The sequence below is a fragment of the Rhinopithecus bieti genome, unplaced genomic scaffold (assembly GCF_001698545.2).
Source record: "Rhinopithecus bieti isolate Rb0 unplaced genomic scaffold, ASM169854v2 scaffold_15776, whole genome shotgun sequence".
Taxonomy (NCBI): Eukaryota; Metazoa; Chordata; class Mammalia; order Primates; family Cercopithecidae; genus Rhinopithecus; species Rhinopithecus bieti.
The window spans coordinates 1,246,688-1,274,675 of record NW_016808836.1 but is presented as its reverse complement, the minus strand read 5'-3'; the positions used below and the strand labels follow the sequence as shown (position 1 = coordinate 1,274,675).

The following is a 27,988-nucleotide window of genomic DNA, read 5'->3' as shown; positions in this document are numbered from 1 at the left end:
GGCCGGGCGCGGTGGCTCAAGCCTGTAATCCCAGCACTTTGGGAGGCCGAGACGGGCAGATCACGAGGTCAGGAGTTCGAGACCATCCTGGCTAACACGGTGAAACCTTGTCTCTACTAAAAAATACAAAAACTAGCCAGGCGAGGTGGCGGGCGCCTGTAGTCCCAGCTACTCGGGAGGCTGAGGCAGGAGAATGGCGTAAACCTGGGAGGTGGAGCTTGCAGTGAGTTGAGATCTGGCCACTGCACTCCAGCCTGGGCGACAGAGCGAGACTCCATCTCAAAAAAAAAAAAAAAAGTATTTTGCTGTCACCCACCCTGGAGTGCAGTAGCACAATCCTAATGAACTTCAGCCTTGAATTCCTGAGTTGGAGATCCTTCCACCCCAGGCTCTCGGTTGCCAAGACTACAGGCACATCACCATGCCTGGCTCATTTCAGAAATTTTTTTTTGTAGACATGGTGTCTCACTTTGTTGCCCAGGCTGGTCCTTGGTCTCAGGTGATCCTTCTGCCTGGACTGGGATTACAGATGTGATCACCATGCCTGGCCTTGAATTTAATAAAAATTCTGAGATTTCTTTGTATAGCACATGTTGAATGTTACTGTTATTGGCTGTCACTTTATTTGAAGGATTTGTATGTGTACCCTCTGTTGAGTTTTGGGGACATAGCAGTAATCCAGATGACTTCAGGTTTTACCTTCATGGACCTGCCAGCCTAGCTGGGGAGGACTGAGCCGAATACCGGAAGCTGATCCAAAGTGGTCAGAACTGGGGAAGGAGACCTGTGAGCTGAAAGCAGGTAGAGAAAGTATCCAGACAGAGGCACTGGTAAAAGACCTAGAGCTGGGAAAGGTCTAGGGACAGGGACAGGTTGTATTGTAATTCTGGAAATCCGTGAGGCGCAAAGAAAAGGCAGCTCAGATGGGAAATAGAAAAGGCACCTGAATAGTCCAGGGGATGGCTTTCAACTGTTTGAAACTCACCCTTGGAAGTTTCAGAAGCCACTGGTATGCTCCTTACTGTTCAGCCTTCTAAGAACCAGTCTTAGAGATAGGGTGTTTGAGGTCCAGTGAGGTACACAAGTAGGAGGGAGCCCAGATCTTGTTCCCTTTACCTTGCCTATATTTCTTGCCACTTCAGCAGTCTCATAATCTGGCTTTTTTTACTTTACTCTGTAGGGGGGGCTCGGAGTGACACCCTGACCCCTAACCACTAGTACTTTGAGGCCAGTGGTGGCAGAAGCCACAGAGACAAAGAAAAGCCCAGTGAGATGACTAAGCTGCCCAGCATGTAACTTAAATCCCTGTTCCTTCCCCCTGTTCCTTTAGCTGCTGGAGCCAGTTCTGCTTCTCGGCAAGGAGCGATTTGCTGGTGTGGACATCCGTGTCCGTGTGAAGGGTGGTGGTCACGTAGCCCAGATTTATGGTGAGTCCCAGGAACTGGGCACATAGGGGAGGTGGCTCTGGGAGGGAGGCCTTCACAGAACTCCTGTATCCTTTATATGTGTGTCTTCCTCACAGCTATCCGTCAGTCCATCTCCAAAGCCCTGGTGGCCTATTACCAGAAATGTGAGTGAGCATGGGTCCTTCCCATGAGGTAGGTGGGTGTGTAGGGATCACGTCAAGAACTCTGTGATTATCTAAATCTTCATCCCTACTCTTCTTGCCAGATGTGGATGAGGCTTCCAAGAAGGAGATCAAAGACATCCTCATCCAGTATGACCGGACCCTGCTGGTAGCTGATCCCCGTCGCTGCGAGTCCAAAAGTTTGGAGGCCCTGGTGCCCGTGCTCGCTACCAGAAATCCTACCGATAAGCCCATCATGACTATCAAAATTCATCTGTGTAATAAACAGTTTTTGAGGGATTTTAAAGTTTCAAGAACTGTGCGTGGCCTTATGTGTTGGTATCGGATGTTTAACCAGACAGAAATCAGTAAACATCCTCGACCTATTGCCAGTCTGGATTTTAACCCTCCCCAGAAGTGGTCACACTGGGCTTGGCGTGGATGGGTGGAGGCAGAAGGCAGGGGTCTCTGTCTCTATACCTCCCGTAGAGTCTAGTGTGCAGGCACAACTGAGATGGGAGTGGTTTGGGCCATTGGTGGCTGCAGACCTTGGTGGATATATGGCTCACCCTTGTGGGTGTCTATTTTTTCAATCCCAGCCTCCCAAATAGCTTGGATTACAGGTATCCATGGGTTTCACTATGTTTGGTCAGGCTGGTCTCAAACTTCTGACCTCAAGTGATCCACCTTCCTGGGCCTCCCAAAGTGCTGGGATTATAGGCAAGAGCCACCACGCCCAGCTGAATTTTGGTTTTTGTAGACAGGTCTCACTGTGTTGCTCAGGCCTGGTCATCTGAGCTCAGGCAATCCTGCTGCCTCAGCTTCCCAATGTATCCAAGTTACAGGTACGAGCTACCATGCCTAGCCAATGATCTTTAATACAAAGGAAACAAGGAGAGCCCAGTGGGGTGGCTCACAACTGTAATCCCTCTGAGAGGCCAAGGCTGGTGGATCACCACAAGGTCAGGAGTTTGAGACCAGCCTGGCCAAGGTGGTAAAACCCCATCTCTATTAGAAATATAAAGATTAGCTGGGTGTGGTGGTGGATGCCTGTAATCTAGCTACTTGTGAGGCTGATTCAGAGAATTGCTTAAACAGGTGCCTGCCACCTTGCCCAGCTAATTTTTTTGTATTTTTTCAATAGAGTCAGGGTTTCACCATGTTGGCAAGGCTGGTCTCGAATTCCTGACCTCAGGTGATCCGCCCGCCTTGGCCTCCCAAAAGTGGTGGGGTTACAGGCGTGAGCCACCGTGGTGGGCTGGCAGCTTTATGGGGATCTAGGGACTTGGTCTGTTAACAACTGCTGTGTAATAAGAGGCAACATACAGTGAGTTCTCAGCTGCTACCACGAGGCCACTGTACCAGGCTACAGGGATCATAGAACATTTCTGTCACTGCAGAAAGTTTTGGGGAACAACACTGGTAAACAGGGAACATATAGAAGTAAAAAGTGTTGCTTGTAGACGAAGTCACTTTTAGGTTTTCTCATTTTGTAGAACAGGAAAGTAGAACCAGGAAGTTGCTTGCCAAGGACACAGTAAAAAGTCAAAGTGGCTTTTTTTTTTTTTTTTTGAAATGGAGTCGTGCTCTGTTGTCAGGCTGGAGTAGTGAGATCTTGGCTTAGTGCAACCTCCACCTCCCTGGTTCAAGCGTTTCTCCTCCCTCAGCCTCCTGAGTAGCTGGGACTACAGGCGTGTGCCACTATGCCCAGCTAATTTTTGTATTTTTAGTAGAGACGGGGTTCCACCACGTTGGCCAGGATGGTCTCTTATCTCTTGACCTCATGATCTGCCCACCTCAGCTTCCCAAAGTGTTGGGGTTACAGACATGAACCACGGTGCAGGCCAGTTTTTGTGTTTTTTTTTTTTTTTTTTTTTTTTTTGAGACAGTCTCTGTCACCAAGGCTACCCAGGTTGGGATGCAGTGGTGCCATCTTGGCTCACTGCAACCTCTGCCTCAACCTCTCGAGTAGCGGGGACTACAGGCACATGCCACCGCACCCGGCTAATTTTTGTATTTTTAGTAGAGATGGGGTTTCACTATGTTGGTTTATCCATGTTGGCTAGGCTGGTCTCTTAACTCCTGACCTTGGGATCTGACCACCTTGACCTCCCAAAATGCTGGGATTACAGGTGGCAGCCACCGTTCCTGGCCTAATTTTTGTATTTTTAGTAGAGATGGGGTTTCACTATGTTGGTAAGGCTGGTCTCAAACTCCTATCTTCAAGTGATCCTCCCACCTCAGCCTCCCAAAGTGCTGGGATTACAAGCATGAGCTACCATGCCGGGCCCAAAGTGGCATTTTGGACAGGCAACTGGGCTGTAGAAGAGCCCAGGTTCTTTTTCTTTTTCTTTTTTTAATTTATTTTTATTTTTTTGAGATGGAGTTTTGCTCTTGTCGCCCAGGCCGGAGTACAATGGCGTGATCTCAGCTTACTGCAACCTCCGCCTCCCGGGTTCAAGCAATTCTCCTGCCTCAGCCTCCCGTGTAGCTGGGACTACAGGCGAGCGCCACCATGTTTGACTGATATTTGTATTTTTAGTAGAGAAGGGTTTCACTATGTTATCCAGGCTGGTCTTGAACTCCCGACCTCAGGTGATCCTCCTGCCTTGGCCTCTCAAAGTGCTGGGATTAACAGGCGTGAGCCACCACGCCTGACCTGGAGCCCAGGTTCTTGACTACCAGTTTAAGTTGTCACAAATCTGCCCAAGAGGCCCTATCTCTACTCTGTGGCCCCTCAATATGAGGAGCTAAGGAGTCAGGGTAGCCGCTTGCGGGAAGAGTACAGAAGGCTGTGGGAGTCAGGCGGTGCCTGACAGCCTGGAGGAGTCACGTGGGCTCCTTGAGGGAGAGGACATGGGAACCAGGGGCTGCTGGCCGGTAGGAATAGTCAGGGAGAACACCATGTCTGTGGTGAGTTATTTTTTTATGTTTTTCTTTTTTTTTTTGAGACGGAGTCTCGCTCTGTCGCCCAGGCTGCAGTGCAGTGGCCCGATCTCCGCTCACTGCAAGCTCCGCATCCCGGGTTTACGCCGTTCTCCTGCCTCAGCCTCCTGAGTAGCTGGGACTACAGGCACCCGCCGCCTCGCCCGGCTAGTTTTTTTTGTAATTTTTAGTAGAGACGGGGTTTCACCGTGTTAGCCAGGATGGTCTCGATCTCCTGACCTCGTGATCCGCCCGTCTCGGCCTCCCAAAGTGCTGGGATTACAGTGTGGTGAGTTATTTTCGGGTGCCTATCGCCTCAACTTGCTCATTCGCTTCCCTTGAACACCTGTGGCGGGCCATGTGCTCATCATGGGCCACTGAGGGACCACAGCCCTCTTTCCCCTCCCGAGGAGTCACAGATGACGCAAGGGTTGCTGCCGGTGCTGGAGGAGGAGTTGGGCTTCAAAGCACAGTGCATCCTCAGCGTCTTGGATAGGTGCTCGGAAATAGACTTAAGCAAAACAAAGCAGATCCTGTAATAACAGTCTTTTAAACAAATTGGTTTCCTTATACGTCCTTTCGCTTAAGGTCACAGTTTCCAAGAACCTATTGATGACGTTAAGTGAGAGCTTAGTTGAGTGGCTAATGACTCATAGGAAGCTAGTGAACTTCATTGTTTGGGGAGCGCAGTGATCTCTACTTCCTAGTTGCAGCCTCTGCAGGCAATAGGGAGGTCCAGCACTTAGATGCTCAGGGGGAACGTTTAACAACTCGAGATTTTTTGTCCTCTTGCTCATTTTCTATGTATCTACCCTAGTTGATACAGTACCCAGTGTTCAGAAACTATGTATGGCTACTAAGCGGGGCTGCACAAATTAGAACATTTCCATCATCGAGGAAGGTTGTATGGGACAGCACTGACACAGGATACGTAAAAGGAGTGGGGGGCCGGCCCGGTCGCTCACGTCTGTAATTCCAGCACTTTGGGAGGCCAAGGCAGGTGGATTACCTGAGATCAGGAGTTCGAGATCAGCCTTGCCAACATGGTGAAACCTGGTGTCTACTAAAAACAAAAAAAAAAGAAAAAAAAAAAAAAAAACCAGGCGTCGTGGCGGGTGCCTGTAGTCCCAGCTACTCTGGAGGTTGAGGCAGGAGAATCGCTTGAACCACAGAAGCAGAGTTTGCAGTAAGCCAAGATCGTGCCACTGCACTCCAGCCTGAGCAACAGAGAGAGACTTCGTCTCAAATTAATTAATTAACTAATTAAATTTAATAAAAAGTAAAGGAGTGGGGGGCCAGGCGCAACGACTCATTCTTGTAATCCCAGCACTTTGGGAGGCAGAAGCAGGCGGATCACTTGAGGTCAGGAGTTGGACACCAGCCTGGCCAACATGGTGAAACTCCATCTGTACTAAAAGTACAAAATTAGCTGAGCATGGTGGCACGCGCCTGTAGTCCCAGCTACTCTGGAGGCTGAGGCAGGAGAATCACTTGAATCCAGGAGGTAGATGTCGCAGTGAGCCGACATTGCGCCACTGCAGTCCAGCTCTGGGCGACAGAGTAAGACTCCTCCTCAAAAAAAAAAAAGAAAAGTAAAGTAATGGAGTGGGGTTCATGGAGCATCAGGTTGTTGGAGGTATCCACATCCCTGTGAGGTTGGTGACACAGGATGAGAAAGCTACCCTAGGGGCAAAATGTTTTGCAGCTCGCCAAGTTTTGCATTGCAGCCAGAGTTAACTCGGTTTAACTAGGTTTAGCTGGTATTAACCTAAATGTCCCGGAGAGGACAGCGGGCACGATCCTTATCCTTTCGGAACCTGATTTAGCTGTAGCTCTGATGAGGACTGGGCTGGGAACCAAGGTAGGCCAGCAGGAAAAGTATTCCTGAGGAGGTGACGGAGCTGGGGCCGAGAAGCAGCAGTAGGAGTTGGGCGGGAGGGAGGAAGGGAATTCACAGACACCAGGAGGAGGGCGGAGGCAAGCCTGGCGCCCGTGGTTTTCCCGGGGGGTCCAGAGACCCCCTTATTGAGGCTCCTGGTGCTTTCCCAGAGGCACAGCTGGGACACATCTGGACTGGAAAGGGGCTTGCCTCTCCTTCCCAGCTCCAGGCCTTGGAGTAGACAGGCCCCTTCTCCCTCCCTGCCTCCTCGAATACCGGGAATTCCGACGCTGCTGGAAGCCCAAGCCAGGCTGAGAACTTCCTTCAGCCGGGAATGTGCAGCTGGGGCGGAGGAGGGGCGCATCGGCTGCGGTCCTGACCTTGGGGAGGCTGCAGTGGAGTGGATCATTCCAGGCTGAGGAGTTCACCTCTGTCGCCCCGGGGCCCCCAGGACACAGCCCTGGCCCTGGTGTACAGTAGCCAGTCAATAAACAGTAAGTGAGCAGAAGCCAGCAGCTAATATTTATTGAGCCAGGCCCTGTGCTGGCAACTGTACTCAGCTAATTATCAGAATCCCCTGAGGCGTGCACAGCACCAGGCCACAAGCCTCATGCTGGCAAGGCAGTGTTCTCTCTTGTATCCCCACTGGCAAGAACAGCACCCGGCACAGGACAGGCACATTTATGGATTTTATTTTATTTTTATTTTTATTTATTTGTTTTTGAGACGGAGTCTCGCTCTGTTGCCCAGGCTGGAGTGCAGTGGCACGATCTCAGCTCACTGCAAGCTCCTCCTCCTGGGTTTACGCCATTCTCCTGCCTCAGCCTCCCGAGTAGGTGGGACTACAGGTGCCCGCCACCTCGCCCGGCTAGTTTTTTAAATTTTTTTTAGTAGAGACGGGGTTTCACTGTCAGCCAGGATGGTCTCGATCTCCTGACCTCGTGATCCGCCCGTCTCGGCCTCCCAAAGTGCTGGGATTACAGGCTTAAGCCACCACGCCCGGCCTATTTTATTTTTTTGAGACGGAGTTTTGCTTGTCTCCCAGGCTGGAGTGCAGTGGCATGATCTCTGTTCACTGCAACCTCTGCTTTTCGGGTTAAAGTGATTCTCCTGCCTCAGCTTCATGAGTAGCTGGGATTACAGGCGCCTACCACGCCTGGCTTTTTGTATTTTTAGTAGACACGGGATTTCACCATGTTGGCCAGGCTGGTGTGGTCTCGAACTCCTCACCTCGTTATCCACCTGCCTCGGCCTCACAAACTGTTGGGATTACAGGCATGAGCCACCGCACCTAGCCAGGACAAACAAATTTAATGGTAGACTTGAGCCAAGCTGTGTGGATTCGAGTCTCAGTGCTGCACCTTCCTAGCTGTGTGACTAGGCAAATCCCTTAGCCTCTCTGTGCCTGCCTCAATTTCCTCACTGAGGCAGGCACAGATTGAGGATTAAAAAACATGCTCACTTGCATATTAGGGATGTTATGAGGACAGTGAATGAGCTTATATAAAATGGCTGTAATGCTCATAGTATGTGCTTAGTACCCAGTAAATCGCAGCTTATTTGCTGTTAACTGATTGCTGAAAATTCAGATTCCTGGGCAGGGTGTGGTGGCTCACACCTGTATTCCCAGCACTTTGGGAGGCCGAGGCAGGCGGATCATCTGAGGTCGAGTTCAAGACCACTATGGCCTGGACAATATGGTGAAAACCCGTCTCTACTACAAAATACAAAAATTAGCTGGGGGTGGTGGTGGGTGCCTGTAATCCCAGCTACTTGGGAAGCTGAGGCAGGAGAATCACTTGAACCCGGGAGGCAGAGGTTGCAGTGAGCTGAGATCGTGCTATTGCACTCCAGCCTGGGCGACAAGAGGGAAACTCCGTTTAAAAAAAAAAAAAATTCAGATTCCCAGGAAAGCATGATAGCTCATGCCTGTAATGCCAGCACTTTGGGAGGCCAAGGTGGGCAGATCACTTGAGGTCAGGAACTTGAGACCAGCCTGGGCCAACATGGTGAAACCCTGTCTTTACTAAAATTACAAAAATTATCTGAGCGTGGTGGTGCACACCTGTAATCCCAGCTATGTCAGGAGGCTGAGGCATGAGAATTGCTTGAACCCAGCAGGTGGAGGTTGCAATGAGCCAAGATTGCCCCATTGCACTCAAGCCCGGGTGAGAGTGAGACTCTATCTCAAAAAAAAAAAAAAATTCAGATTCCCAAGCTCCTCCTGCCCTGGGGGTCCTGATTCAGTAAGTCGGGACTAGATCTGTGATTTGAATGATGCTCCTAAGCAAGTCAGAGGTTCAAACATATTTGGGAAGTGGGAGGATACGCTCCCTAAATCTTTCAATGATCCCAGGAGGGAAGTACTGTTGTCTTCATTTTGTAGATGAGAAAACCGGCTCAGAGGGAGGACCCACACCAAATAAGTAAAGATGGGACTTGAATTCATAGCCAGGATACCAGGGTGCATTAGAGAATCCTAGGGGAGCTTACATAAATAACATGCTAAAGCACAAGATGCTAAGTATTTGATGAAAGCAGCTAGTATCAGCACCAAAGACACTGCTTAAATTGTGCCTCTCACTGGGCATACCACTGCTGGAACAAGGGGGCAGACAGAACCTAACATAAAAGCCTTTTGTCTCCACGACCTGAATTATTTTGCTGGGGGAGGAAACATGTGGATGAATTGTAGAGGCTGCCAACTGGGGGGAGGAGTGAAGGGATCTGAGGTATGTGAGTGGGCACAAGAACCGGGATATTCATGAGGAACTGGTGGGGAGGATGCCAAGGGAAATCAAGACAGATGTGGGACAGACTTATTCCAGAACCCCAAAATTGATCTCCCCTGTATCAGCATGGAATTGTCTCTGAAGTGTCATAGTACTAAGACCCAGAAGAGTCTAGTGAGGGAGGGATGGGTATGTCGATGGATTGAGAGATGGCTGGGTGAATATGTATGGATGGCAAAATGAGTGGATGAATGGACACAGATGGAAATATGTAGGGAGAGATGGATGGATGGAGTGCTGGATGGAGAAGATGGGTAAGTGGGATGATGGATAAATGGAGGGAGGGATGGTATGCCAGATGGGGGTAGAATGATAAAGGGATGGGTGGGTGAAGAGGGCAGACAGTTGGATAAGCAAGGTAGGTAGGTGAGATGAGGGACTGGAAGATGGGTAGATGCAGAGGGAAAGTTAGATGGAGCAACAGCTGGATGGACAGGTGGAGATGGCAGGGTGGGAGAGATGAACGGATGGTGGGAGATGTTAACTGTATAAATTGCTAAGGGAATGGATTTCTAGGGTCTACTTGAAGCAGAGCTTCTTAACTTGGCTTTCCTGAATGGGCGTCAAGCAGTTCACACACCTGCTGAAATCACACTCCAAATGATAGTGGATCCATTTTCCAATAATTCTCAAAGGAGTCTGAGATTCTCCAAGTGTTCAGAATCACTGATTTGTTCTGTGTTAGACTTTCCCATTCATTGTCTTGTCATCCCCCACAGCCTCCAGAATGGGAAAATACACATCATCGCATGAAACAATCAGTATTAACAAAACACTGATGATATTCCCTTCCCCATCCCTGTGGATCAAGGCAAGAAGGGCCATTCACCGACACAGAAACCAGGAGCTGGAAAGCCGCAGCAGTTTTGAGGCCTGCGTCCAGTGTCTGGACTTCCGGGCCAAGTTCTGAGGGTCTATGGCATCTGGCTGAAGTCTTTGCTTTGGGGAAGTCTCATGTCCTGGCTCACATATGGAAGCGGGCATCAGGAGACCCCTGGGCCCTGCGAAGGCCCATAGATTCCTGTGTGGAGGCCAAGAGAGCAGGGTGGTTCAACCGGACCTGGGCCTTGGCTGGCCGCAGCCGCCCACCTCCACCCACGTGGATATTAACCGTCGTGGCATAGCTGAGCCGCCTGGCTGGGGGAGGTGGTGGCTGGGGCTGGGGGGGCGGCGAAGATGCCCGTGACGTGGGAGCAGAGGAGGACCAGGAGCCCCGGGAGGCTGCGGGGACCCCTCCCCCAGGCCCCTGCCGCCGAGCCAGGCTCTGGCTAATATATGAGGCTGCCAGGTATCTGGAGAGGGCAGCTGCATTGGGACCCAGGAGCTGACGGCTGGAAGGTGGGGGACTATGAGGTGGGGTCAAGTCTGAAGACTCCAACCTGGCAACATGAGAGGCTAAGGAGCCTCCTGGTTTGGACAAAACCATGGTGGTCTGAAATGGGGTGGGTAAGAGGCCCTGAATGTCTAGAGAGCCTCCTCTCTCAGGTAAAGGTGTGGCAGCTGGATCATGGGCATCTGTGAGGCTCTTCTGCTCCAACAAAGGTGTGAGTTTTTGGACCTGTGTATCTGTAAGGGTTGGCTCCTGAAGTGGAGGTGTAGCCGCTGGACCCTGGATGTCTGGGAGGCTTCCCTGCTTGGGTGAAGTTGGGAGGGCTTGGACCCAGATGTCTGTGAGGCCTTGTGGCAGGGGCAAAGGTGTGGTAGCTGGAACCCGAGTGCCTGGAAGGTCCTGGGACAGAGACAGTGGGGCGTTGGCTGGGATCCCATGGTCCAGGTGGCCTTCATGTGCAGGCAAAGGTGAGGTACCTGGAATCTGAAGGTCTGGGAGATGACATGGCAAGGGCGGTGGGGTGTTGCCTGGGCCCTGGGGGTCCAGGCTGCTTCCATGCAAAGACAAAGGCTGGATGGGTTGACTGCAGACAGGGTCTGGGCCCGGAACATCCCTGGAACCTCCTTGCTTTGTTAGTGGGATATTGGTTGAGCTCTTGCTGTCTAGGTGACCTTCTTGCTTGGGCACAGGAGTGGTGGCTGAAACTGTGAAATCAGAACAAATCTCCTTGGGCAAAGCTGGAGTGGTGGGAACGTGGATGTCCACACAGCGTCCCTGCTCAGGACAAAAGGCGGTGGATGGAGCTGGTATAGCCACGTGACTTCTATGCTCAGGCAAAGGAGTGGTAGCTGGAACTTGGGTTTCCGGGTGGCCTGGATCAGGGAAACTTGTAAGAGCCGGCACCTGAAGGTGTAGGGGGCATTCCTGCTTGGGCAAAGGTGTAGCGGCTGGAGCCTGGACATGCTGGGAACCTCCTTGTTCAGGCAGAAGGGTAGCAGCTGAAACGTGAATGCCCGGATGGTCTTGCTTAGGCAAATTTGAAACATGTAGACCCTGGCTATCCGGGCTGCCTCCCTGCTTCGACAAAGGTATGGCAGCTTGAACCCAGGCAGCAGGACCCAGGGGGACAGACTCCTGGGCACATGTCAGCGGGAAGGCCAACTCACACACCAGCACGTGTCCAAAGGCAGGCAGGAGCCCTGAATGCAAAAAGAGGATCAAGTCAGGACCACTACCCCAGCGGGGACCACCTCTGCCAACCACGTACCCGGACTTCACCTGGCTCCGCCTGCTCCTGGGGCAGACAGGGGGACGGCTGGGGTTGGGCCAGAACCCGAGGCCGGCGGCGGGGGGCGTTGGCCGATGCCCGAGTCTCCGCCCGCTGCATCTGCTGGATCCGCTCACTGTAAAGCCGGGCCAGCTCTCGCACTCGGGATGCTGTCCTTTCCGAACTCGGGGCTCCGGCCTTCCCACTCCCGCTGTCTCCACCCAGATCCGAATCCTCCAGGATCAGCAGTGGCTCTGGGAAGCCTGGCCGGGCCAGCTGCCCCTGCTCCAATGCCTGCCAGGCACTCCGGATTTCTGAGCAAGAGCGGAATGCCAGCTCAGCTGGGAATCCCTGATGTTGGGTGACATCCTGGGGCTGGAAGTCTGGGTATGATACCCCTTCTTCATCCTCCTCTGGCCCTGCCTTGCCTCCTGAGGGCGACTCTCCCAGTTTCCCAGGATTGCTTCCAGAGAACAGTTCTCTCCTGGTGACTGGAGCCTCAACTGGTTCCTGCAGAGGCCCCTGGAGCCAGGAGTCACAGGGGAGGGTGGGAGTGCTAGAAAGACTGGGGGTGTCGGGGACACTAGGCATGGCTGGAAGGCAGGGCATCTCAAAAACACCGGAAATGTCGGAGACACTAGGAAGGTGGGGACCTTCGGGAATTTCACAGCGGCTGGGAATTTCAGGAAGGTTGGGCACGTCAGGAATTTTGGTAAGGCAGGGAATGTTGGGCATTTCAGCTGCACTGGAACTTTCGAGCCCCTCCAGGACATGGAGTGGGGAAGGCCCCCGTTCATCCATCTCCAGTCCTTCCTCCTCCTCCTCCTCCTCCTCCTCTTCAGAAGAGTCCCGGCTGGGCAGGGCTTGGAATGTAAGGGTTTCGCTGTCGCCAGGCACCTGGGAGTCTCTTGAAAACTTGGGAACGTCATGTGTGGATGGCTATAGTGGGCACAGGAGAAGAAGCCAAAGATATCAGCATGGTGGCCGGGCACGGTGGTTCATGCCTGTAATCTCAGCATTTTTGGAGGCCGAGGCTGGCGGGTCACTTGAGGTCAGGAGTTCAAGACCAGCCTGGCCAACACAGTGAAACCCTGTCTCTACTAAAAATACAGAAAAAAAAAAAAAAAAATTAGCCGGGCGTGGTGGCAGGCACCTGTAGTCCCAGCTACTCAGGAGGTTGAGGCAGGAGAATCGTTTGAACCTGGGAGGCAGAGCTTGCAGTGAGCCAAGATTGCGCCACTGCACTCCAGCCTGGGCAACAGAGCAAGACTCCATCTCAAAAAAAAAAAAAAAAAGTATGAGCATGGGCTGGCCTACCTGGTCCCTGGTCTGTGTGGCCACACCCAGAGGCCCAAGGACACCATGATGGGACAGCCAGCTCACCCCTGGATCTCGAAGGCCTCGCTGATTCAGCAGTTCCAGGATTTCTTCAGTGATTGAGGTCCCAGAGGGGTCCAGTGTTGGAGGTCCAGCATCCTCTAGGTCCTCAGGCGGTCCTGAGCCTGAAACTGGTGGCTGAGATTCTGAGGGGTAGAGTTCACCTTCGCTGCCAGCATGCTGTGAAGGAGGGAAAGCAATGGAAGGCAAAAGCTGAGACTCCTCCCTCACATAGAGGACCCCAAGCCCCAATCCCCTTCATTTGTGTTTGTTTGTTTTGAGATGGAGTCTCGCTCTGTTGCCCAGCCTGGAGCGCAATGGCGCCATCTCTGCTCACTGCAACCTCCGCCTCCCCGGTTCAAGCGATTCTCCCGCCTCAGCCTCCTGAGTAGCTGGGATTACAGGCACCTGCCACAATGTCTGGCTAGTATTTGTATTTTTAGTAGGGATGGGGTTTCACCATGTTGCCCAGGCTGGTTGCAAACTCTTGACCTCAAGTGATCCGTCTGCCTCAGCCTCCTAAAGTGCTAGGATTACAGGTGTGAGCCACCGTGCCCGGATTTTTTTTTTTTTTAGACAGGGTCTTACTCTGTTGCCCAGGCTGAAGTGCAATGGTGCGATCATAGCTCACTGCAGCTTCGACCTCCTGGGTCCAAGCAATCCTCCCACCTCAGCCTCCTGAGTAGCTGGGACTACAGGTGTGTGCCATCATACCTGGCCAATTTTTTTTTTCTTTTAAGTTTTGTTTATTTATTTATTTATTTGAGACAGGGTCTTGCTCTGTCACCCAGGCTGGCCAATTTTTTAAATTTTTTTTTCTTTTTGAGACAGAGTCTCGCTCTGTCGCCCAGGCTGGAGTGCAGTGGCGCGAACTTGGCTCACTGCAAGCTCTGCCTCCCAGGTTCACGCCATTCTCCTGCCTCAGCCTCCAAGTAGCTGGGATTACAGGTGCCTGCCACCATGTCCAGCTAATTTATTTTTTATTTATTTACTTTTTTTGAGACAGAGTCTCGCTCTGTCACCCAGGCTGGAGTGCAGTGGCTCGATGTCGGCTCACTGCAACCTCTACCTCCCAGCTTCAAGCAATTCTCCTGCCTCAGCCTCCTGAGTAGCTGGGATTACAGGTGGCTGCCACCATGCCCAGCTAATTTTTGTATTTTTAGTAGAGACGGGGTTTCTCCTTGTTGGCCGGGTTGGTCTCGAACTCCTGACCTCAGGTGATCCACCCGCCTCGGCCTCTCAAAGTGCTGGGATTACAGGTGTGAGCCACCATGGCTGGCTCAATCAAAAAAAATTTTTTTTAATTTTCTTTTAAAATTTTATTTATTTATTTGAGATAGAGTCTCATTGTCACCCAGGCTGGAGTGCAGTGGCTCGACCTCAGCTCATTGCAACCTCTGCCTCTCAAGCTCAAGCAATCCTCCTACCTCAGCCTCCTGAGTAGCTGGGACTATGGGTATGCACTGGTGTGCCCGACTAATTTTTTTGTACTTTTTGTAGGGATGGGGTTTTGCCATGTTGCCCAGGCTGGTCTCAAACTCCTGGGCTCAAGCAATCCTCCTGCCTTGACCTCCCAAAGTACTGAGATTACAGGCATGAGCTATTCTGTCTGGCCCCAATCCCCTTCTCATTCAGACCCAGGATTTTGGAACTCAGGCTCCCTTCTCTATCAGACTCAGAAGTCAAGGTGCCCAGACCCTATCTCGAGATATCTCTTACCTTGAATCCATGCTTAGCTGAGGATGGAGAGATAGAGAGAAAAACATTAGTGAGATGTAAGGGAAAAAAGGTGATCCCCCTTAACTGATGAGCTGAAGCGACCACCCCTCCCCAACCCACCACAGACATCCCGCCAGGAGACAGACAGGGATGGACCAGGCTAAGCCAGGGCAGTCACTGACCGTTCTGTGGGAACATGACATAAGGGTCCTTCACCGGCTCTGCGGGGAGGACACAGTGATGTCAGGAGCCCAGCTCCCACCCTGATGCCTGGATCACCCTTAGGGGTGAGCGCTCACCAGACTGCCTGCGGCCTCGGCGGATCACAGAGGGCCCAGGAGATGGAGCTGTGGGAGGGAGGGCCAGAGCCCTGCGTGAGCCCAGCTCCCGGGTCCTAGGGAAGTGAGGGCTGAGGGCCGGGACTCAGGGATCCACCGCCTTTACCTGTGTTCCTTCGCCCAGGGGTAAAACTTCTAGCATCTCGAGGTCGAGGAGACCCAAGTGGGGGTGTCAGGGGCTCTGGGACAGGCTTACTTTTGGGGGCACCTGTGGGGAGAGTTTTGGGGCTAAGAGCCAACTTTTCTTGGAAGTAATTCCTCTACTTCCACACCCTCCCAGCCCAAGGCCCCAACTCACAATGCAGGCTGTTTTCAAGGAGAACTTGCTTTGCCTGAAAGACAGGAGGATGAGGGCTGAGGTGGGTCGATTTTGGAGTATCACAGGGAGGATGCTTTAAGCACCGCAGTCATGCCCATTAATGGGTGCTGTTCTTTTTTTTTTTTTTTTTTTTTAATGATCTTGCTCTATCCACCAGGTTGGAGTACAGTGGTGCAATCATAGCTCACTCCAGCCTCTACTTCCTGGGATCAAGTGATCCTCCCACCTCACCCTCCTGAGTAGCTGGGATTTCAGATGTGCACCACCACAGCCAGCTAAGGTTGGAGTGCAAAGGTGCGATCTCGGCTCACTGCAACCTCTGCCTCCTGGTTTGAGCGATTCTCCTGCCTCAGCCTCTTGAGTTGCTGGGAGTACAGGTGCCCGCTACCACGCCCAGTAATTTTTGTGTTTTTAGTAGAGACGGGGTTTCTTTTTTTTTTTTTTTTTGAGACGGAGTCTCGCTCTGTCACCCAAGCTGGAGTGCACTGGCCAAATCTCAGCTCACTGCAAGCTCCGCCTCCCGGGTTCACGCCATTCTCCTGCCTCAGCCTCCCGAGTAGCTGGGACTACAGGCGCCCGCCACCTCGCCCGGCTAGTTTTTTGTATTTTTTAGTAGAGACGGGGTTTCACCGTGTTAGCCAGGATGGTCTCGATCTCCTGACCTTGTGATCCGCCCGCCTCGGCCTCCCAAAGTGCTGGGATTACAGGCTTGAGCCACCGCGCCCGGCCTGAGACGGGGTTTCAACATGTTGGCCAAGTTGGTTTCAAACTCCTAATCTCAGGTGATCCACCTGCCTTGGACTCCCGAAGTGCTAGGATTACAGGCGTGAGCCACCACGCCCAGCCCAGCTATTTTATTTTATTTTAATTTACTTTAATTTACTTTAATTTAATTTAATTTAATTATTTTTTTGAGATGGAGTTTTGCTCTTATTGCCCAGGCTGGAGTGCAATGGCGTGATCTCGGCTCACCGCAACCTCCGCCTCCCGGGTTCAAGCGATTCTCCTGCCTTAGCCTCCCAAGTAGCTGGGATTACAGGCATGCACCACCATGCCTGGCTGATTTTGTAATTTTTTCTTTTGAGACGGAGTCTCACTCTGTCGCCCAGTCTGGAGTGCAGTGGCACGATCTCGGCTCACTGCAACCTCCGCCTCCTGGGTTCACACCATTCTCCTGGCTCCCAAGTAGCTGGGACTACAGGCGCCCACCACCATGCCTGGCTAATTTTTTGTATTTTTGGTAGAGATGGGGTTTTACCGTGTTAGGCAAGATGGTCTCGATCTCCGGACCTCATGATACACCCGCCTCGGCCTCCCAAAGTGCTGGGATTACAGGCATGAGCCACCGTGCCCAGCCCAATTTTGTATTTTTTTTAGTAGAGACGGGGTTTCTCCATGTTGGTAAGGCTGGTCTTGAACTCCCGACCTCAGGTGATCCGCCTGCCTTGGCCTCCCAAAATGCTGGGATTACAGGCGTGAGCCACCGTGCCTGGCCAGCCTCAGCTAATTAAAAAATGTTTTTTAGAGACAGGGTCTCACTACGTTGCCCAAGCTGGTATCGAGCTCCTGGGGTCGGGTCATCCTCCCACATCACCCCCTTGAAGTGCTGGGATTATAAGACATGAGTCGCCACAGCCAGCTGATGGGAGCTTCTATTGGTCAAGCCCACGACGACGGGGCTGGTGACCATTAATCATCACCACAACCCTAGGATGAAGGTGCTATCATTCCTCTAGGTGAGGAAGTTAAGGCTCAGAGAGGTTAAGTTACTTGCCCAGGGTCACAAAGCAGGGACATGGTAGAGCTAAGATTCAAACCCCAGTAGCGGAATTCTGCACTTTTAGCAATCACATTATAAGAGACTGCTCTGGCATTGGGCAGGGGCGTCTCCTAGTACTATTGGGGGATGGTGTCTCCAGCACTCAGAGGGCCCCTGGCTGTGGCGGGAGCTGTACCTTGGCAGGGATGGAGGCAGGGTGGTTCTCAAAGAAGAGGCGCTGGAGACAGTGAATCCACAGCCTCTTCTCTTCTTGGTTCTTGGCCTGGGAGTGGGTTGCAGTAGAGTCAGGGGGCCAGGTGTGAGGTCTCGAGGTTGGGGGATCCCTGCCAGTCTGACCCCACTACATGCTCACCTGGAGCAGGTGTCTGTGCTTGGGAATGGTCAGATCAGACACCTTGAACCCTAGAGGGTCTCGGGGACTCTCGCTCACGCTCAGGTTGCAGCACTGGAAGGAAAGAGAGGGGCAGCAAGCTCAGAGTCCTTGGGCTCAGTGATGCCCCTTGTACGGAGACACCCTTGGAGGTGTATCCGGGTCCTACTCCCTAGGAAGATGTACCCCATAAGGCTGTATGGTGGGTTTCCTCTCCCTTTTTTTTTTGAGACGGAGTCTCGCTCTGTCACCCAGGCTGGAGTGCAGTGGCACAATCCTGGTTCATTGCAACCTCTGCCTCCTGGGTTCAAGTAATTCTCCTGCCTCAGCCTCCCCAGTAGCTGGGATTACAGGCACTTGCCACCACACCCAGCTAATTTTTGTATTTTTAGTAGAGACGGGGTTTCACCCTGTTAGCTAGGCTGGCCTCGAACTCCTGACTTCAAGTGATCTGCTGGTCTCGACCTCTCAAAGTGCTGGGATTACAGGAATGAGCCACCACGCCCAGCCTTCTTCCTTTTTCTCTTAATTGGGGCAGCTCTTATTCTATGTACTAGAAAGAAACCTTCCCTTGATCTCCATTCTCTAACTCAAGAAAATGTGGCAGGGTCCCCTGGCCCACACCACTGGGCACACAGATACAAGTATTTGGGGTATACTTTGTAGGTAGTACTCTAGCCGCACCCCATCCCCAAACTCACGAAGATGTGGCCTTTGTAGGTGTACTCCAGCCCCCTGCGCTTGGCCACCAGCAGCATCCGAGAGAACAGGAAGAGCAGCCGCTCACCCCCTCGTAACCGGGGCCGCCCCCTCCACCTCCTCGGAACGCGCCCTCCAGCACCAGCTCCCCAAAAGCACTGAGCTCCGGGCCAGTCCAGCCACCCAGCCGCCGCTGCACTTCCTGCCGGGACACCGCCAGGTGCGCCGGGCACAGAGACAAGCATAGGTAGATAGCACACACATACACACCAAAACAGGGTGGTTAGCAACAGGGCCGTGCTGTCCCAGCCAACCCTCCAAGGCAACCTCTGAGGCACTGATATCCCCCCACCCGCCCCCAAGGCCCCCTCGCTCACTCCCTCATCCAGCAAGCCCCAGCCCCACCCTGGGGCCACCTGGAGGCGCGCCGCATGCTCCTGCTTGCGCTTCATGTCGTTGATGTACCAGGCAACCGCTGTCATGGACACAATAGCTTCCTCCACCATCTCGCGGCCCCCAGCGCCTGGGCCCTCCGCCCAGTGCTTCCCTAGTTCCTGTCAGGCAGCCACCAGGCACACAGGGATGGGGAGAAAAACAGAGAAGGCAGAAGAGAATGAGAGCAACAGGAGATGGAGAAATATAAAGATAGGGGCAGAGGCCAGGCGCAGTGGCTTACATCTGTAATCCCAGCATTTTGGGAGGCTGAGGTGGGCAAATCACCTGAGGCCAGGAGTTCAAGACTAACCTGGCCAACATAGTGAAACCCCGTCCCTATTAAAAATACAAAAATTAGCCGAGCATGGTGGTGTGCACCTGCAATCCTAGCTACTCAGGAGGCTGATTCAGGAGAATCACTTGAACACAGGAGATGGAGGTTGCAGTGAGCCAAGATTGCACCACTGCACTCTAGCCTGGTCCACAAGAGCGAAACTCCATCTCAAAGGGAAAAAAAAAGGTAGGACGGGGCGCTGTGGCTCACGCCTGTAATCCCAGCACTTTGGAAGGCCGAGGCAGGTGGATCATCTGAGGTTAGGAGTTCGAGACCAGCCTGGCCAACGTAGTGAAACCCTGTCTCTACTAAAAATACAAAAAAAAAAAAGAAAACAAAATTAGTCAGGCATGGTGGCACATGCCTGCAATCCTAGTTACTCAGGAGGCTGAGGCAGGAGAATCTCTTGAACCCAAGAGGCGGAGGTTGCAGTCGCGCCATTGCACTCCAGCCTGGACAACAGGAGCGAAACTCCATCTCAAAAAAAAAAAGGTAGGGGCAGAGATGGAGGAAGACAAACAGGCAGAGACAGGAAGTGGAATGAGCTGGTGCCAGGCGCCACTGCCAGCAAGACCCTACACCAAATGCTGGCCCAGTTTCTTTCTTTCTTTTCTTTTTTGAGACAGGGTCTTGCTCCATCACTCAGGCTGGAGTGCAGTGGCACAGTCACATCTCACCACAGCCTCGAACTCCCGGGCTCAAACAGTCCTCCCACCTCAGCCTCCAAGTAGCTGGGACTGCAGTTGTAAGCCACTGTGCCCGGCTAATTTATTTTATTTTATTTTTTTGAGACGGAATCTCGCTGTGTTGCCTGGGCTGGAGTGCAGTGGCCGGATCTCAGCTCACTGCAAGCTCTGCTGCCTCCCGGATTCACGCCATTCTCTCGCCTCAGTCTCCCAAGTAGCTGGGACTACAGGCGCCCGCCACCTCGCCCGGCTAGTTTTTTTTTTTTTTGTATTTTTTAGTAGAGACGGAGTTTCACCATGTTAGCCAGGATGGTCTCGATCTCCTGACCTTGTGATCCGCCCGTCTTGGCCTCCCAAAGTGCTGGGATTACAGGCTTGAGCCACCACGCCCGGCCTGCCCGGCTAATTTAAAAAAAATTTTTATAGAGGTGAGGTTTCGCTATGTTGCCCAGCCTGGTCTTGAAATTCTGGGCTCAAGTGATCTTCTCACCTCGGCCTCCCAAAATGCTGGGATTACAGGTGTGAGCCACTGCACCCGGCCCACTGGCCCAGTTTCTAGGGACTGGATCCCTTCCCAGGTGCACAGCCTGGTACAGAAAGTCAGAGGATGCCTCTTCAGGCCTCGTCCAACTGGTGAGGGGGTCCACCCTCCAGATGCATCAACAGTGGTCAAGGGACAGGACCTCGCCCTCCCCAGCCTGGCTCCAGGGGCCCTAGCTGACCTGCAGCAGCAGATGGTACTTGAGGATGCGCTGGACAGGTTTCAGCAGGAAGCTCTGCAGGGGCAGTGAGTGGCGAAGCTGGGTCTGGCGCTCCTGCAGCCACAGCGCTGCTGGCGGAGACAATGACAGCTCCCGGAGCAGGGCCAGGGAGCTGGGGGCACAGCACAGGTCAGTGGGGGATCGTCAGTTCCAGTGGGTGGGGACAAGAGGGGTTGGGGAGGGGCCAAGGTTTGGGAAGGGTCAGGGTCTGACAGGGGGTGGGGCAGTAAGGGAGAGGTCAGTTACTGTCACAGCCTGGCAGGGGTCGGTGCTGGATGGGTCGGGGGTAGAGGGAGGGTGACTGGCACATCAGCTTGTGGGCACGGGCTGAGGCCCGGCAGGGGCTCCTGCCCCTCACCTCGGGTAGTTCATGCAGTACAATGTGTAGATGTCAAAATCCTCGCTCTGCGGGTGACATGGGAGTCAGGGAGACCCCAGGTCCTGGCTTCCCATGACCCCCCTTCCATCCTAGCCCAAGCCTGCTCTCCCCCCTCTACAAAGACCCCATCTAGGACCGAGAGCCCCCCAACTCTCCACTCACCCTCTGCACGAAGCACTCGGCAATGCCCCCAGCGCTGCTGCTGTTCTCCAAGTCCTCCAGGAGCTCGCTACGGGGAAGAGGGGAGGGTGAGGAACCGCCTGCCTCCACGAACCCCTCCATGGGAGGCCTCCAGGAGGCTGAGGCCCCAGTGGTCTGCTGGGGCTCGGGGCTTGCTGACTGCCAGCATCTCCTAAGGGGATGTCACGTCCGGAGGAAGGGTCCTCTGAGGGCTACACGGAACACGGTAACCTGCTTAGACTTTGTCCCTGGACAGCTCCTCATTCCTCAGCTTGAACTTGTGTCACTGCTGGCATGAGCCTAGGGGTGTCATGTCATGACCTAAAGAGCTAGGATGATCTTAAGATCCTGCTGTAATCCGGAGACCTCGTCAAGGCACTTTTCCGTGTCACGATCCTTGGACCCCAGCGTCCTCCTTACCACAACGACCAACCATCCTGGTTTGTCCGGGACTCAGCAGTTTCCTAGGACGAGGGCTTTCAGTGCTAAAACTGGAAAAGTCCCAGGCAAATCAGGCTTAGGGGGTCACACGCATGCTCACGCTGTCCCGGCCTTCAGCCCCCACGTGATTCTTGGATTCATCATGAGCCCAGAGGTGACACAGCCTGAGGCCTTGTCCTGATGCCGGGACCCTGTCCCAGTGTTTGGGCTTCATCCAGGTCCTCTGACTCCCATCCCCTATGCCCCTCCCTTACTCTGGGTCCTCACTCCCAGTCATGATCCCTGATTCTTGCCCAATGTCACAACCCCACATACCAGCCTGGACAGGACACTACGAAGCTCCGAAGTTTGGGTTAGGTAATAGACCCTCCAACCAATCAACGCCCTCTGCCTGTCCCCCCTGCCCCTGACCTGCTGAACTCGTAGATGTCCTCAATGTTGGCAAACAGCGTGCCCACCTGCTCCATGCTCAGCCCTAGGACCCCGCCGTCCAGCAGAGGGCCCAGGTAGTCCTGTGGGGATGACTGGGGTTACGGGAGCCAAGGGGCTGGCCTGGGTACCCACTGCCCTAGCGTGTCTGCCTGGCTTACTTCCACGATGCTGCGGAGGTCTCTGACATAGGCCCGCTCTGTCTCCACGATCTCCCGGGCCACACGCTCCAGCCTTGAGGGTTTGGCTGAACCTGGGATCTCCACCGGAGAGAGATGTAGGCGGATGGGGGGCCCTGGAAGGGGCTCTGGCCTGGAGGCTGAGCAGGCTGGAGTGGGTCCCGGGGCTGGATCCCCCTCAGAGCCCACTGTGCTCAGGGATGTGGAGCTCCCAGAACCTCGGGGGGAGGTCATGGTGGGGGCTGCAGGAGCTGCTGGGGTGTGGAACAGGAGGTCAGAGAAATCTCCCCATGCACCGGACTTCCACAGTCTTTCATGCATTCAGCCCACACCCTCACCCACTCCTGTCCAATAGCTTTCCCACAAGTTCTTTCCTCCTCTCCCCACTGCCCTGCCTTGGTCCAGTCCCATCCTCTCCCATCACGGTCCTCTCTGGACTTCTGGCTTCCATTTCTCTAATCCACCTTCATGAATCAGCTAGGTAGACCTTTATTAATTTGCCCATCTGACTGTGTCACTCCCGTGAGTATAACCCCTTCCTGCCCCTGGGGATAAAGTCCAAAATCCTCAGATCCACAGGGCACTGGGCAATGTGGCCGACACAGATCCCTCCAGCCAGTTCTCTTCCCACGGCCACCCTTCTTCTTACACTCTGCATTCCAGTGACACTCAGCTTCTTTCAGTCACTTACATGTAGGCTTTTCTCACCTCTGGGCCTTTGCACATGCTGTTCCTTGCATGTAGAATACTCTTCCTTGTCTTTGCCCAACTCCTTCCCCCTAATCTTCCACTTCTCAGTTGAGATGTTCCCACTTCCAGGAACCTTCCCCTGACCTTCCGAGCTCGGAGGATCCACGATCACAGCCTGATCACAGCCCTGACCACTCTGCCCAGCGCTGCCCCCTCTGGCCTGTCATTGCCTGGGGATGGGCCCGCCTCCCCCACCAGACTCGGAGCTTTGTGCGAGTTGGCCTTGGGCTGTCTCCATCACCCTGCTTTGCCAGCATTGCCCAGGAATAAATGCCCCACAGGCTCCACCCCTGCCTCTGGGCTCACCTGTCCGAGTCTCACAAGCGGTGCCACAGTCACACACTTCACCTCTTCGGCCACACCCGAGGCTTGGGCTGGGTTTGGAGAGGCTCAGTCCTTGGGCTCCCTCTGGCATGGCTGAGCGGCCCAGCAGAGTCCTGCAGAAAGAGCCCCTTCTTGGATATCACGACCCCATGGGCCTCTCCGCCGCCCAAACTCACAGATGAGGGCTGAGAATTAGCAGCGTGGTGTAAATCCAGGGAGGGGCCCCTGGGAGTAACTAATGGGGGAGGCACAAAGTGACAGAAAGAAGGAGACAAGGAGAGAGAACCTGGGGGAAAAGATGGAAAGGCTGAGACAAAGAAGAGTGAGCGGAGCAGGAGGCGCAGAAGCTGCGAGTCCCGTTTGTCTGGGGAGTCCCGTTTGTCTGGGGCCGGAGGCTTAGGGATCCTGGGAACGTTTGGGCTCCGGCTGGAGCGGAGGGCGAGGGGCAGGGCTGGGAAAAGCCGTGGGCGGGAGGCCGCGAGGTCCCAGGGGAGGGCGGAGGCTGGGGGACCGGATGCCAGGGTCCTGCAGACGGGTCCTCCCTCCCCCGCCGAGAGCTGCGCGCTGGGGCGCTGGCCCCGAGCCCTCGCACCCCCTCCGGCCGGTCTCTCCGAACCCTGATCACGGTCCCCACAGCCGCAGTCTCCCCAGCGCCTTCCCACACCCCTCCAGCCCCCAACTCCCGCCGGCGCCTCGGCTAGCCCCCCGCCGGCACGCCCCCTCATTGTTCAGCAGTGGCGCCGCCCCTCCCCAGTCTGCCTGGGCCCCTCACCTCCCCCCTCACCTCCCGGGGAGCCTCAAGCCCCGGCCCGAGGCAGCCCGGCTCCTGCGCGACCCCGACGCGGTCCCCGGGGAGGTGCGGAGCCCAGACTCAGGGGCGTAAACTTCGGGCTCTCAGGCTCCAGGAATAGAATCTGGGGTCTCTCGGAGACTGGGGTCCCGCAGTCGGAATTTATCGGTGTTCTAAGTAGGGGATGCTAGGAGCCTCGACTCTGGAGCCTCAGATGGGGGCGCTGGGGACCCACATTCCTGAGTCTTCTAGGTAGGGCCGTGGGGTGGGGGGTGGATTTCTGAGTTCCCCTAATTCCAGGGGCAGGAATGAAACTCCCTCCAGGTTGGAGCACAGGGGGGTCCCAAAGTCCTGGGTCCCCTTGAAGTGATGGACGCTGCAGCCCAAAACTGGTTGGGGCGCTTAGAAGTCCGGATCTCAAGTTCCTCCAACGCGGGGTCTTGGGATTGGAGCCCTGGAGGGCGTCTGCGGTCCTGGATCCTGAGTTCTTGAAACCGGGAATACGGGGCGCTCGGCCTCCAGGGTCCCCCGGGGTGACGTCCGGGCTCCCGGCTGCTCCAGGAGGGGGCGCTGCGCACCTGGATGGCTCAAGTCCTCCAGCCTGGGCGCCGGGGCCTGGACCTCGGGGTCTCTCAGGATGCGGTGCAGAAATTCCGGACGCCCGGGTCCGAGCCTCTGGACCCCTCGGGCTCCCGGCTGGGTGACACGGGGCTCCTGTGACGGCGGCGACGCCACATCTGGGGCGGGAGAGTCCGGTCCCAGCTGTGAGGCGGGGGGCGGTCGCCCGGGGTTTCCCCTCCCCCGCTGTCGCCGGGGCTTACATCCTGTTCCCGCCTGCGGGGGGGAGGGGCTGCCTTCCGGCCGGCCCGGCAGCAAAGGGTTAAGACCCCACCCCTGATTTTGAATATTCATGAGGAGGCGCGTCCTTCTGGTAGGCGACACCCCTACATTCCAAACGCCTCGCTGACTTTTCCCTTTTACAGCAAGGGCCGCGAGGCGTGAGAATCAGGAACTGGCGATGCACTGTCTCCTATTGGTCAATCCAAAGTTTTTAATTTGACTGTGTAATACAGGGCGGGGCCCTCCGGTGAGGTCACGTGGCTACGAACCACTGAAGAAGTCCCCGGAGGAGGGGTGCGGCCGGAGCTCCAGTGGCGCAATCGGTTAGCGCGCGGTACTTATATGACAGTGCGAGCGGAGCAATGCCGAGGTTGTGAGTTCGATCCTCACCTGGAGCACTTTTAATTTTTTCCTCATCAGTTTTTTTTTATTTTTATTTTTATTTTTTAGACATAGTTTCACTCTTGTTTGCCCAGGCTGGAGTGCAATGGCACGATCACGGCTCACTGCAACCTCCGCCTCCCAGGTTCAAGCGATTCTCCTGCCTCAGCCTCCCTATTAGCTGGGATTATAGGCATGTGCCACCACGCCCAGCCAATTTTGTATTTTTAGTAGAGACGGGGTTTCTCCATGTTGGTCAGGCTGGTCTCGAACTCCTGACCTCAGGTGATCCGCCCGCCTCCGCCTCCCAAAGTGCTGGGATTACAGGCCTGAGCCACCGCGCCTGGCTTCTCATCAGTTTTTATAAACTTATACATCTTATAAACCAACCAAAACATCTACATCACTTAAATGAATGAACGTTTCTATCTTTTGAATTACTGGGCTCAAAAGACTCCTAGGGCTTTGGCGAAGGTCCTTTGGGTGTTCTGTATTGTAGAAAGGTGCCGTTTCCGTCTCAGCCACCAGGTGGGGGTATCGTCTCTTATTAGATGCTCTGGGCATGGACTTGAGTGCAAATAGTTTGACTTTTGTGGAGATGTGTGTCCTCGGCAAACTGTATATGACTGCCTCCTCCATATTTCTCTCTCTTTTTAATGCCTCTTTTACAGATGAACATATTTATCTGTCTTGGAGTTTTCAACCTCTGTTGAAAAGGAAAACTATGTTTCCTTTCCGTTTTTGAGTCGACTTGTTTTTTTAACATGTATTGAACATTCACTATGTACCTGGCTTCCTTTAGCTGTGTGTAATACGGCAGTAAACAAGTAGTCCCTGCCCTCTGAGGACGTGACATTCTAGTGGGGAGGCAGATTGCTGTCAACATAAGAATTAAGTACATTTTAATGTTAGGTGGTGATGATAATGTCATGGAAAAAGTTGAGCAAGGTAGGGAGGATGGGGTAGTTGGAGGTGGGGTGTGGATTGCAACAGCAGTGGTGGGGGGGATCTCAGAGAAGACAACTTTTGAGCAGAGACCTGAAGGAGGGGAGTGAGCCATGTGGACACCTGGGGAGTGTTCAGGCAGAGGGAATAGCTAGTGCAAAGCTCCTATGGATGAAGCAGACCAGACTTGGTAGAGCAGCTAGGAGGCCAGTATGGCTGGAGCAGAGTGACCAAGGGGGAGGGTAAGCGATGGGCGCGACTGTGTGGGCTGTGGGGAGGACTTAGGACTTTAACTTGTATGTGATTTGACTCAGGTCTCGTAACAGGCTTCGTTTGGTTGTCTCGTGGGGAGTGGGGAAAGGAGAGACTGAAGGCAGGGGCGAGAGCAGAGACTGGGGCAGGGGCTGCTATGAAGATGCAAATAGGAGACGATGTTGGCTAGGACCAGGGTGGGGGTCATGGTGGGGGCAGGTGGATTGTGGATCTATTTTGCAGGTGGATCAGACAGGATCGCTGTTGGCCTGGGGTGTGGGTTTGAGAGCAAAGTGTCAAGGGATACTCCTGGGTGTCTGGCTTAAGCCCTGGTAGATGGTGGGAGGTGCCATTTTCTTACATGAGGGATTCTTTGAGGAAGGGGCAGAGAATCTGATCTGGCTAAAGGAAGGACCAGGGATGTTGTTCTTTCAGTCTCCAACGCTCTGTTTCAGCAAATGTCTCTTCACTGCTTGCTCTTGGTCTCTGCCCCTCCGCTGCCTTTGCATCTCAGGGGTTCTGACTCCCTCTCGCCGGACCCTCTTCTACTTATCAGGGCCTGAGCCCTTTCCCATAAAGGAGGCAGTTTCCTGGAAGAGGAGACCAAACGTCAGTGAGCAAGGGAGAGGGCTAAGGAGGCCTGAGAGCTGGAGGGAGGCTTGAGGAGGGTAGAAAGAAGGGAGAGGAGGGAAGGGGGCTGGAGAGGGAGAGAGAAGAGGAGGAGGAGTAAGTCTTGGGGGAAGAGGGGAAGAGGACAATGGGGAGTGGGAGGGCAAGGAAAGGAAGGACGGAAAAAGAGAGAGATGGGAGACGGGAAGGAGGAGAAAGGGGGTAAGAGACGGCAGGATGGGGAGGCTGAAAGTGGTGGGAGAGGAATAATGAGGGAGGGGACAAATCGGAGGGAGGAGAGAAGAACAGAAGGCAAAGGGCGTAGGGCGGGGCAGCAGGGTGCAGAAGAGGAAGTGAAAAGGAGGAGGAAGGGTGAGGGTAGGGAAAGGAGAAAAGAGGGAAGTGGGAGGGAAGAGGAGGGAGAGCGGGGCAAGGAGAAAGAAGAGGGGTCGCGGGGGGCGAAGGCTGGGCGGCAGGGCCGAGCCGCAGGCGCTGACGCAGGGCGGCTTCCGGGCGCGGGGCCCCGGGGCTGGTCCTGACGCCGCTGGCCTTGTATGGTCTGAAGACGCGGTTCCCCCGGGGCCCCTCCTAGACGCGCGGCCCCTACCCACACGCCCTGGCCTCGCGGGGCCGACCCTGGTTGGTGTCCGAGGCCTCGGGCTTCCAAGATTCGGAAATGCCAAGACCTGGTAATTCCCGGGCTCCAGGGTCCCGGTGGCCAGAAATCTGTCACTCCGAGTCACCAGGGGTCTAGCGTCTAAAGCGCTAGGGGACGCAATCTGAGACTCCCAAATGTTGAGACCCTAAACTCTTGAGACCCTAAAACCCGCTTCCCCAACATCCAGAAGGTGTCGAAGCCCCCCCGGAACCCCTAATCCCTAAACGGGTTCCGCTACCCCAGGCTGCCCCGC

General features: G+C 54.2%; 2 protein-coding genes and 1 non-coding gene across 3 annotated transcripts in view; 2 read left to right on the top strand and 1 right to left on the bottom strand.

Annotated features, from left to right (window-relative positions):
• Window positions 1–1,884, top strand: part of RPS16 (ribosomal protein S16) — a 3,491-nt gene extending 1,607 nt beyond the window's left edge. Inside the window, 4 exon segments of the mRNA XM_017887513.1 lie at window positions 1,331–1,427; window positions 1,523–1,570; window positions 1,672–1,761; window positions 1,764–1,884. Of these exon segments, the coding sequence (XP_017743002.1) occupies window positions 1,331–1,427; window positions 1,523–1,570; window positions 1,672–1,761; window positions 1,764–1,816 (288 nt within the window). The 3' untranslated portion in view covers window positions 1,817–1,884.
• An 8,243-nt stretch (window positions 1,885–10,127) lies between these two features.
• Window positions 10,128–23,877, bottom strand: PLEKHG2 (pleckstrin homology and RhoGEF domain containing G2). The gene is given in 20 exon segments (XM_017887512.1): window positions 10,128–11,692; window positions 11,772–12,699; window positions 13,144–13,317; window positions 14,857–14,873; window positions 15,039–15,077; window positions 15,156–15,203; window positions 15,301–15,402; window positions 15,493–15,526; window positions 17,469–17,555; window positions 17,646–17,738; window positions 18,365–18,462; window positions 18,465–18,564; window positions 18,779–18,916; window positions 20,540–20,690; window positions 20,937–20,983; window positions 21,120–21,186; window positions 21,990–22,090; window positions 22,169–22,437; window positions 23,243–23,373; window positions 23,547–23,877. Coding segments are annotated over 19 exon segments (4,167 nt in total). The 5' UTR covers window positions 23,352–23,373; window positions 23,547–23,877.
• Window positions 23,878–25,195: 1,318 nt separating this feature from the next.
• Window positions 25,196–25,288, top strand: TRNAI-UAU (transfer RNA isoleucine (anticodon UAU)). The gene is given in 2 exon segments: window positions 25,196–25,233; window positions 25,253–25,288. It is a non-coding gene; the product is annotated as a tRNA-Ile (tRNA).
• Window positions 25,289–27,988: the final 2,700 nt, after the last annotated feature.